Consider the following 12271-nt stretch of genomic DNA (forward strand, 5'->3'; position numbering starts at 1 on the left):
GAGGCAATTGTTATGAACAAAATGAAGCAGCACTTGTCTACAACAGTTGTATTAACAATTCATCAGCATGGCTTCATTAGGTGGAAGTTTGTGTAATACACTGGAATTCTATGAGGAGGCAACAAAAACATATGGTAAAAGATGTGCATATGATCTTATATTTATTTTCAAAGGGCATTTCATAATGTACCACTTAAGGTGAACAAACTAAACGAAGAGGGAATTAAAGGATCAATGTATAGGTGGGTGCAAAATTTCTTTCTTTCTTTTTTCAGAATTAGGTGGTGGTAAAAGTAGTGTTCCTCGGGGTCAGCACTCAGTCCAATGCTCTTTTCAATATATTTAATTGATCAAGATAAGAATATAACCAATAAGCTGGTCAAATTTGCCAATGATTCCAAAATAGGTGGAAGGGGGAATACATTAATATACAATCACCATGAGTGGAGTACAAGTTAACAGATGTTATGCTTATGAGGGCCTCATCTGGAGTTCCATGTATAGTGTTAGTCTCCATACTACAAAAAAGATAGGACAGTGGTAGAGGAAATACAGAGAAGAGCAACTTAAGTGATTCAAGGACGGAGAGGCATGAGGTTCAGTATTTATGAGGATATTCTAAGTATTTATGCAAATAGAAATTAAGAGGTGACACGGCTGAAGAGTTTACAATTATGAAGTATATTAGTACAATGGATCCCAGATGTTACTTAAAAATACATTATCAACAACACAGGAACACAGCTGGAAATTTCACACAAATTATATAAAGTTCTTCTTCACACAGGGAACCACAGACACATGGGATAAACTACCAAGTAGTGTGGTATAGATTAGGACTTTTGGGACCTTCAAAACAGGACTTTATGTTAATTTAGACAATCTAGGTGAATAGCATGGATGAGTTTTTTGAGGTGAATAGCCTATTCTCATTACAATTCTTCTAATTTTCTAACGTAAATACTTAAATCATTCACATCTGAGTAAGTGGCCATTCACCCTAGAATCTGATAGCCATTTAATAACCCATTAACCAATGTTCTGTATTCTAATGCACTATAAATTGACTTGTCCCAGAATGTACAAGCTGAATTCTTTTTCTGTGTTAATTTTCAGCTATGGTAGTAAAGTCATTATAAATGAAGTTCTCTTGGTGTAGTTTGGCTAATTGTGCCCATTTCAGGTGATATCAGCAAAAAATAAAACATGTTTTTTATAAATATCTAAGATTCCAGTTTGCCTTCAGCACTTGAAAATGTATGAGAATCTTTCCATGAAGCTATTGACATTGTGATGTGCTAATGATATTCTGTTGCCTTTATTTTCATTAGGAGTATCAAACTGTGCCAAATGTTGAGGAGTAAATTGCTTGCTAAACGCATACATTACTGAAATGTTGCAGGAAGAAACACAATGACAGCTTTCTCAACTGAACAGGAAAATAAGTATATGGAAAGAGGCTAATGTTGCTTTTTATGCACTTCATAGTTACGAAAGATGTGTCCATAATGGTGCAGTGTGGAAAATGTGAGGGTTAGTTTGTGCAAAGCATTTCATTTCCTTGATTGTTTTAACTTAAGTACTGATCAGTTGCAAATTGCTTCTTCTCAGTCATATTTTTGCCAATGTGTTAATTTGTTACAGTAGACTGTACACATAACTAAGAGGAAGAGCAACAGAAGCTTCCTACTTTTCTCTTCTGCTTCTGATTTAGAAATAAGAGGCACATGTTGCTGTGCTGACATAATCAGTGAATGATGCTCTCAGATAACAACCTCTGGACACACTTGATAAAGCAAGATACATTTACATGAAGCACTGCTTTGCTTTGATGCATTGCCGCAGAAGGCAACAGCAGTTTTGAGAAAGAAATCAGAAGATGGCTGGACTGGTTCACATTAAATATGTGATTTATAGTCAGAGGGCCGAAAAATTGTCAAATAGTAAATTTAAAACTAATAATAAGAAGTCACTCTAAAGTGAATCCAATTTTGGAAGATCAGGAAATGCTTCACACTGACCTTTAAACTACTGCAGTAATGATATCATGCATTGCACACTCCAAGTTGCCTAGCCTAGAACAACCTAGCAACTCTCAAAAAAACTGTCAAAAATGGCGGCACCCATATGCAAAATAAGATAGCACTGGCAGTTATTATAAGCAACATTAAAAACACAAATGTGAACACAAAATAAATATTACCAGATGGATTATTTGCCCTTCAAAACAAGAAGCTATAGTGAAATAATTTTTAAAGACCAAGGAAAGGCTGGAAAAATTTAACTCAAACCCCAGATCATGACACTTGAGCCTTGTCTAACATGATCATGTTGTAGCTTACTTTCTTATGCTTGATTTTAGAAATTACTAAACATCAGCTTGCATGTTTACTTCAACTAGCAAAGTGAATAAATAACTTTTGCATGTTACTGCTCCATGCATTTGCTTGTCTGACTTTAGGAAAGCTACAATGTTTAAGCGTGCCATCCTATACCACGTAAATAAACGCAAGGGACATCCTTGGATACGGGAAGGAAAACTTTACATTCTTTTAATTGAATTTGTGAAGAAATGCATCTGTGCTTAATGAAACAAATGTGGAATCACATTTCTGCACCTTAGGACTTCTGGTATTCCTTAAACACTATGATAAGGCTAAGGTCCCTCCAACCTTGTGATATCATAAGTCTAGAGTTGACATACTTCCAACTTTCGATTAAGCAACAACTGATAAATGTAATGAGATTAATTAATAACTGATTAAATGTAAACTTTCTATTAACGAGGGACTGCACACAGAGACAGGGAAATTTTATATGCTCCCTTACCAAAACTAAAAGCATTCATTGCTTTGGTTTCCTTTGGCTATATGCCCATAGTGCATGGGTTGCATGGCCATAGTACTATACATGAAAGAAAAAAATATCAAACTGGAAATATTTCAATAACAAAGGATGATGTCGCCATTACACAGACTGACTAATACAAAGATATTTGACCTAGTGGGAGTATATCACTGCTACAGCACAAATTGCATCTGTTTTTTAATTTTATATGTAGTTTCACTGCAAATCATTAATGATTTATGAAGACAGGCCCAACTTGGAGTCATGAGAGTCTACACTGTTAAGTATGGTGCAGATCCAATATTATGATATTGGTTTTGGCTGTACTTCCCCATTCATCAGCCTCAAATGGAAATATAAAGACAGAAGCTAAATATAGTGAACAAAACCCTCTCGATTGTTGTAGCTGAGCAGGGACATTTTCACATTCTTTTCAAATTATTTCAATGTGCCATCTTTGCCACACTGGAGCACAAGGGCCAGTTTCCACATATCAAAGACATCCATAAGGAAATGTGTGATTCTGCAAGTCAATGCTGGAGACCGTGGGCTTTGTGCAACCCAGAAGAAAGCAAACTCAGTGCATGAACACTCAATCACACCCCACAAAGCATTGCTTAGGCTGCTTTTCTATCGATTACCCTGTTGTCCTCTAACTCTTTTTGAAGTTTTTCCATTTTTGATTTTTCAAACAGAAGGCTTTGCTCGAGCTGCCGAATGCGGGCATGCTCCAACTTCGTTTGAGTCTGAGAAGAGAGAAACAAAGAAGGAGAGAAACAAGGAAAAGGTACATGGAGAGACAAACTGGAAGACAGCATCAGGAGTGCACAAACACAGACTGGAGGAGAGAATATAATAGGTAAGAGGCCTGGGTCACATCACAAAGTACACGTACATTCTAAAGAAAATATATACTCTAATATATACTATACAGTCATTGAATAGTTATGACATGTAGAGTAACTATCAAGAGACAATTTGAATTGTACCAGAGTAGCTAAGAGAAATGGCCATTTGCAGATAGGCTTTGCCATAGAATACATTCTGTACAGCTGAGCTGCCATGCATAATAGTATAGCTGGGAAACAAGATTTTAGTTGTAAATTATATATGATTTTTTTTTTTTGTACCAAAATGAAAAGACACACTTTTCATTAGCTTTTTGCTACAGTAAATAAAGCTGGGAAGTATAACAGATCAAGGTTAGTATAACACAAAATACAACATCCATTTATGGGGAGGTTAAATCTAGTGATACATTGGATAGAAATTATTAAAAAGCAAATGTACCTTAAAACAGAGTAAAGTACAAAAGTACATAAAATACATATGATTCACTAAATGGTTCATATTTTACAAAAAAAGAGGCATGTCACTGAATAAAGCTCACATTAGCTGCATTCAAGAACAGCTGTAACAGCCTGAATGTCTATATTTGGTGTCAGTAGACATATGCTTTATCTGCATAATTTTTATTACGAATAGATGATGGCATCTCATTGAAGATTAGTGCAAATTGCAGAACAGGTATTTCTGAAATAATGGAAAATTGTTAAAAATAAATATTGGTAACACAAATTGATAAAAAATAGCAGATTTTATAAAATCTGAATGAAATAGGCTCTTATCCAGCAATATCTAAGCAAGGAAGAATGTGACAAATTAAAATATAACTCTTTACCTCAAGGTCTCCTTTAGTAATTGACTCCTCTTCTACTCTAAACTGGAGATCTTCAACTTTCCTGCAATAACAGTCAAAAACCACATGAGGTCAGCAGGCAGTGATTTTTTTAGGGAAATGGCACACTGCAAAGATCATCTTGAATTGTATCAGTAACAAATATTAATAAAGAATAATTAAAACTAATATAATTCCACCATGCATTTTCTATAAATAACAATAATAAAAATTATAATAATATTTATTTATATAAGATATACTATATTAAATGCAGCTTAATGTGCTTTACAAAAAAAGTACAATACCAATCGACTTAATAATAATTATAAAAAACATCCAAAAATAAAGTAAGTAAATAAAATACACAGGGAAACTGAAAATCTGCTAAATCCATTATATATTTATCTGTCACACAATGATGTGACAGATTCATTCATTTATTTTTGAACAATAGCTATGGCCAGATGGTAAGGAATGAATGAACAGAGCAAACTGTCAAAAACAGTTAATGAACAGCTTGCTTCTTCCAGAAGGTTGTATAGAAATGAAAGACCGAGGTCACATGGTTTTAAAAATGGCTGACTCTTTGAAAGAATTTGAGATAATGGTACCGCCAGCTGAAAATTCAGCTCAGCTACTGATACACTGAGCCAAATCAGCCCACCTCCTTGAGTCATGCAAAAGGACTGTATGGACAAGTTAATAAAGGATTTGAAGGTAGTTATTAAAGTGCGCATTTTATAGTTTGCTTCTTAATTTGCATTACAGTTTCCTTTTTAGGAGGCTCTGCAGAGTGACAGTAACAAAACAAACTGTGCCATAGCCTTCATTTTTCACAGTAGAAATGAAAACCCAGACAATGACATAAAGGTCATTTTTTGTTTACCTTTTCTCTTCTTCTAGTTGATTTAGCAGCTCTAGCTTGTCCTTCTGCACACTAGACAGCAGAGTGCGCACTTGCTGCAGGTTGGACTCTGTTTCTGAGACATACTGTAATTAAAAGAGAATATGCTGCTCTTTCAGTAGCTCATTACAAAATCAGAAAGTAGAGGTTTGAAGTGAGGCACTATGTGTCCCACCATTACCTGCTCATGCTGAGTCTTGAGCACGCTTAGCTCTTTTTCCACTTCGCAGATGTGGCTGGTGGCTTTGGCGACTTCTGCTCTCTCAAGGTCACGCTCAGCCAGAAGCTGCTCAATATGTTGCTGCTTCTCCTTAAGGGCCTCCTGTAGGGCAGTCGTACCTGAGATCTTACGTGCATACCGGGAGGATGTTTCTGTCAGCTGCAACCATAAACAGCAAAGCAGTTGTGTGAAAAGTTTTATCCTGAATGAAACACTGACTACATATCTGAAATGTGCATATTTTGATACACACAGTATACATACTGTTACATCTTATCTCCATATGTTCTCTCATCTAATGTCATTTACTGAAAGGTGAAGTGATTCCATTCATTTTTAAGGCTTAAAAGTTTTAGTAATCCATTAGGCCTGCACTCATTTATCAAGGTGCTTATCTTTTTTTAAACAATGAATGTAACAACTATACTGTAAGTATGAACAGGTATTAACATTTTTTTCTATCTGGTAAGCTTGGATGATTAAGATTCTTATAGAAATACAACACTTAATCTAATGGATTTGTTGATGCCCATATGTTACATCTACTCTGTCACTAAATTAAAAAAAAAATTGTGTTTTAAGAAATAATGACCTTCCTGCCTGTGTGTTGAGAACACTCACCAGACCACTGCGGCTAGGACGGCCGCCAACTGATGATGCAACAGAGCTGACGGAGCTGATCGATGAACTGCTGGGGCTATGAGCCAGAGATGAGACGCCCATTGCCATGCGTTTGCTTTTCTTTGCCTTGGCTGGGCTGGTGGATGGGAACCCAATTCGGATCACCTTGTGAATGGGAGCAAAGAGGCCAAACTTCGGAGGGCACTGAAAATACCTGCAAGCAATAGACAGATACAGACCTTGATGCTCCTTCCTTTAGGTTCTTGATAAACTTGTTAGCTAACTTTTACAGTAGAAACATTCATTAAATATAATGCATTTTCTATTGATGACAAGGAATTATTAATAAGGAAGGGAAATGTACAATATAGCAAAGGATGGCGGTGTAATGTTAGATAGAGCCAGGGTTTATTTTCTCTTTTTGTGAGTTCTTTGTTTATCTTAAATTATTATTTTTCATGTGTCTATTTTAATTATGCACTTTTGTTTATTATTTAGTATCTATGTATTGTGCTAGTTCTGTTATGTTGTTTGTGTTTTATGGGTGGAACATCAAGAGGCGGAGTCACTCTGATGGCACTCCTAAAGCACCACCCTCACCCTATATATTCTGAAGCTAAGAGCAGCTCCTTCAGTGACAGAATGAGCAAAAATGTTTATGAAAATAATGGGTAATATGAAAGGATCTGGAGTGGGAGAGATTCTGGGAGTTAAAACTGGGTCATATAGCTTGATAATTCCATTTTTATTCAAAACAGATCTGGGTAACAAAATCTGCATTTGCCATTTCTGCCTCACCATCCAGTACAGAAGATGCAAAGAAGTAGGAGCAGACTTAATTCTCAAGCCAAAGTTTTTTTTTTATGGTTTCCTTTCCCTTGACAGGCATTTCGATATATTTTGAGACACTGAAAGTTGTTTGAACTTCCCCATTTTTGGGGCCTTGACAGGCCAAAAGCCTGATGATAGGCTAAGTAAGACCCTGACCTGGTTTTGTGGGTCTTTTAGTGGCCTCACACCATTTTTCTATTTTCTGTGCTGCTCCATTACAATAGGTGGGAATTGAAAAGGTATAACACAATACATGTACATGGAAAGAAAGGGAACACTGAGAGGGGTTACTTTCATTGAGTGCTGCTGATGTGGAGGATTTTTAGATGAGAAAGCAAATGTGATGGAAAAGAAAGGTTACTCAAGCAGATTATCATGGTTTTAAAATAACAGTAACACGATACCTGGTCCCAGCCACAGCTCCATCATTCTTTCCAAGTGGTTCATCCAATTCCACCCCACACCACTCCCCCTTGGCAAAGTCGGTCTCTCCAACATATCTCACAACTCCTGTCTTGGTTCCTCCAACCTGTAGGATGGTATCCAAATTTGTGAATGAGCAGATTTGAATTTATTGATCTTAAATATCAATAGGTGGAACAATTCGAGGTCCCACTGACTTTGACTAAAATGCTCACAAATGCAACAAATAATTATAATTTGAAACAATAATTTATATCTCTCACTGCTGATTGGTATTTTTCTCAAACTTTTCTTGTTAAATTATGTACTTTTTTGTTAGAACATCAAAACTATACAGTCACAAACTGAGCATCTACTCATTAAGATTACCATTTTGAATAAAGCACTCTCCAGCAGTGTGGAAATACTAAAAGAAAGTTTGTGAGTTGCCCTGAATTCTGCATGTTTTTCTAATATGTTTAGTCTTTTCCCTTTGGTTTTGGTTTCTTTTGGTTTCCCTGCAGTTCGTCTGGTTATCCCTTTCACCTCGCTTCCTCGTCCTCTCTTTATTTTTTCCAAAACCTAGCTGTCATAATAGAATCTCTATGGTCCAAAACCTAAAATAACTCTGAAAAGGTCTAGTTAGTACCACAAAAATAGAAATTAAACCAAATCATTGGTAGCTATATCAAATGACTAATGTTCCAATGACAAACTACGTTTGCAACTTCATGTTCTAATAGATGGCATCAAGATAATATCAGTGTCCAAGCTTTTTGGATCCTGCAAGAGTTTCCTCTCATTTATTGACTTATTAAAATGACTTACAGGTTTCTGATTCTAGCTTTGTTTCTTTTTTCTTTTTTTTTAATTGTATTGATTTTATTGTAATCATTCCATACAAATAGATCAATTATTACAAAAACAGGATTGAAAACAAATCAACCCCCACCCATGAGAAAGAGAGCATGGCCAACAGAGTAATACTTAAAGCTAGTAAAAATAAATAAATTGATGAGTTTAATAAGCGGATAAAGATAAATGGAGAAGAAAAAGAAATCTGCTTCCTCAGTGCTTTATGAGCTTATTCTAAAATATTATTGATTAGATCCTGCCAGGTTTTGAAAAAGTTCTGCACAGATCATCTTAATGAGTATTTGATTTTTTCCAATTTCAAATAATATAAAACATCAGTTATTCACTGACTTAAAAGAGGAAAGTTAGGATTCTTCCAGTTTAGCAAAATAAGTCTATGTGACAATAGTGTAGTAAACACAATCACAGTTTGTTTGTCTTTCTCCACTTTAAGCCTATCTGGAAGTACACCAAACACAGCTGTTAATGGGTTAGGAGGGATTGTGACACCAAGGCTGTCTAAAAGGCAATTTTTGTCCAGGATGATGTTCACTTGATGCAGGCCCAAAACATGTGACCCAGTGAGGCTGGAACTTGATTACAGCGTTGTTTCTTGACCATGGATTCTGCCTTCCATTTTGTACTGAGGGATCCCTTTCAGTATTTTAACCCTGTGCAGTTTTCTGACTGTTCTCTTGTGTACTCCATAAAAAAACAAATCTCTCTTCATTTCTCTCTCCATTTGACCATCCTCAGCTTTTCGGTGCATGCTTTCTATCACATACACAAGTTTGATCTTTAATTATTTTGAGGACTAGCTATTGAAATGGCTTCATACAAAGAAAAAATTCTTAAAATGTATTTTGTCCAACTAAATGTTAAAAATCAGTTTCTACAATTAAAGGCCAAAGTTCAAACAGTAAAACTGATTTATGAATCATTTATGTTCAGTCAGTCATCGTCCAACCCATTACATCCTAACACAGGGTCACGGGGGTCTGCTGGAGCCAATCCTAGCCAACTTAGGGCCCAAGGCAGGAACAAACCCCGGGCAGGGTGCCAGCCCACCGCAGGGCACACACGCTTTGAACAATTTATAATCGCCAATACACCTAACCTGCATTTCTTTAAACTGTGGGAGGAAACCGGAGCACCCGGAGGAAACCCACATAGACACGGGTTGAACATGCAAACTCCACGCAGGGAGGACCCGGGAAGCGAACCCAGGTCTCCTTACTGTAAGGCAGCAGAGCTACCAATGCGCCACCCATTTATGTTTATAGAAGAATTATTGCTTTTAATAGTCTTATAACTAGAAAAATAAATTAGATGTAAATAATTCAAATTAAAATCACTTCAAACATTAAGGAAAATATTTTTCACACTATGTTACACCTTATTCAAATAAAAATATATGTGGCATATGACATACTCATTAGAATTTGATTGTCTTTATATAAGTTAAAGTTACACAGTTCCAAAGACATGAACAACTGAAACGTCTATTTTCACATCAAGTCTATTAACAAAATCTGGTCTTTGAACATTTTGGACAAAGTAAAAATTGTAGCAAGAGTTTTCTCTTCTGAAGGGTTGCCAACACAAACTGCAGACTTACTGCACGGTCTCCACATATTCAGAGTCAAATTTACTGAATACAGCATGGAATCTTGCGAATAACTGTAACCTGATAATATCAAAGGGGAACATTAGTATACCTATAATAATTTACAAGTATTGTAATGGCTTAGATTTGTTATCCTTGTATTTAGTTGTTTTAAAAGGACTATTCAATCAATTTTGATGCTGGCTCGTCTGCACTCTTCACTAATTCTGTTTTTAACCATTCTGATGTGTGATCAGTTGATTATTTATAGTATTAGTATATCTTGATTCCAGTACATTTGAACGCTCTCTTCCTGTATATCAATAGTTCACTTTTGGTTGAATTATCTTATACTCTATCTTGTTATATTTTTCTGCACTCTACTGTATTCTTGTTTTGTTTGTAAAACATACCTTGATAATGTTTGCTGTGATATGCAATATAAAAGATTAATAATTATTAACAGTAGAATGGCATTACAATACATGGACTTGCTCTTATAGTACTGTGCTAACATGCAGCCAAGATCATTACTGGAAAAAAAAGTCAGCACTAAATAGAAAATCAACAGTGTCTTGGAGTCTCTTTTACTACTGTGAGCTGCAATAGACATAAAAGAATGATTTGCTACAAAATACAAAATCCACATGATTCCTTTACTGTCCCAGCATTTTAATCTCATTTCATATTGCTGCCAAATTTCAGCAGTTCTTGTACTTCTCTAAGTGCTACAATATTCTGTAATTAAAATGTCATGATGGCATATCACCTCTATGCGAAAAAAAAGGGAACTCTAGATCTTCATTGGTTTTTACAGATTTGGTGTCAGTGACGGTTCCAGGTGAATTACAGTAAGCTGTTTAGAAGCACAGGAGAAGACCAAACTGCACAAAGATTCCACCCAGAGACAACTGCAATAATTCATCTTGCATTTCCCATTCATTCTGTCGTATCTCATACACAAGAAGCTAATGCAGGATTTCCAAGTAGCCAGTTCAAACCCAGCCTATTGGGACCTCCCAGTCTCATTACTGAGAAGCTTGTCTGCATTTCATTCCTCATTAGAAACATGGGCATCTATTATAAGGCCAAGAAAAAGCCTGCTATGAAACAAGCAAATGTCAGCAGACAATGAAAAGTAGCATTGTAGCTGAGCGACCTTCCCCCAAGGCATCCCTTGAGGACATAAGCAGTTTAAAAAAAAAATGAACGAAAAACAACTGCATTATCTATGGTATCCAGTCATTTGTCCAATGGGAGAAGAAGTTTTGATTCATCCTACACCCCAGCCTGCATCTCCTTTTCTGCTGTTGCAGAATAACTGAGGGCCAGGCTGTCTGCTTTCCTGTCTGTGTAACCAGGGAGAACAACTCAGCAGAATCTGAGCCTTAATGCATATAGCCATCATCTCAAGCTTATTTAATTATTCAACCGATATTCAAGTTGAAGCTGTATTTTAATTCAGGGATAATATTATAAATACTGCGGTTGGTTGGCACCCTGCCCAGGATTGGTTCCTGCCTTGTGCCCTGTATTGGCTGGGATTGGCTCCAGCAGACTCCCGTGACCCTGTGTTCGGATTCAGTGGGTTGGAAAATGGACGGATGGATGGATATTATAAATATGTATTTCTAGCTCATTTGCGTAAATGTAACTAATTCAAGAGCAGCTGCAAAGTTCATTGTGTTTAAAATCACATTGCAGCACTGAATACTTGGCTGATTCCTATCCCATCCTTGCCTTTCCTAATTTTCTAACCTACCTGTCTAATCTGTGTAGACACAGTGACCAAATCAACCCTGAATCACCTAGTTCTGTACTGGCAAGGATAATAGACATCTACAATAAATATCTGAATTTTCCATATTCCACGTATTGGAAGTCAGCACTCTGGCTGCATGGCTTGGTTCTACATTTTTTCCACATATAACAGAAAGTTATTTACATGCAAAGTTTTATTAGAACCTGGGGGATGGGCCAGACTGCCAATCATTAGCCAAATCCCATAACATTTGATGTGCAGAATTGAGCTACTGCATAATCCCCTCGGGATATTCCACAAAACTAGCAAATGGGAATTAAATGCACTTGGTGCTAGTGCAGACAGATAGCTAGAAAGTGGAAATAATACTTTAGTAAGAAGTATGTAACCTGACCAAACCCTGCATCTGCCGCACTACTCCCTCCCCCAGAGCCCTCTGGTTTATTATACTGTCCTCCAATTAGCCGCAAAATAAAATGCAGGACATTAATATATCTTGACAAGATCATATTGATTGAATGCAGAACAGGCTTTTAGAAGAT

The 12271-nt window shown here is 36.4% G+C and overlaps 1 protein-coding gene across 2 annotated transcripts in view; it reads right to left on the minus strand.

The window, feature by feature from the left end:
• clip2 (CAP-GLY domain containing linker protein 2) overlaps nucleotides 1-12271 on the minus strand; it is a 112933-nt gene that overhangs the window by 41978 nt on the left and 58684 nt on the right. Inside the window, exons 4-9 of one of the 2 annotated variants that reach the window (XM_039756632.1) lie at nucleotides 7509-7633; nucleotides 6274-6487; nucleotides 5614-5811; nucleotides 5415-5518; nucleotides 4529-4589; nucleotides 3489-3593 (exon numbers count right to left, since the gene is read on the minus strand). In XM_039756632.1, coding sequence (XP_039612566.1) covers nucleotides 3489-3593; nucleotides 4529-4589; nucleotides 5415-5518; nucleotides 5614-5811; nucleotides 6274-6487; nucleotides 7509-7633 — 807 coding nt within the window. The remainder of the gene's footprint in view (nucleotides 1-3488; nucleotides 3594-4528; nucleotides 4590-5414; nucleotides 5519-5613; nucleotides 5812-6273; nucleotides 6488-7508; nucleotides 7634-12271) is intronic. The other variant, XM_039756633.1, reaches the window with a different exon arrangement.

The sequence above is a fragment of the Polypterus senegalus genome, chromosome 6 (genome assembly GCF_016835505.1).
Source record: "Polypterus senegalus isolate Bchr_013 chromosome 6, ASM1683550v1, whole genome shotgun sequence".
NCBI lineage: Eukaryota > Metazoa > Chordata > Cladistia > Polypteriformes > Polypteridae > Polypterus > Polypterus senegalus.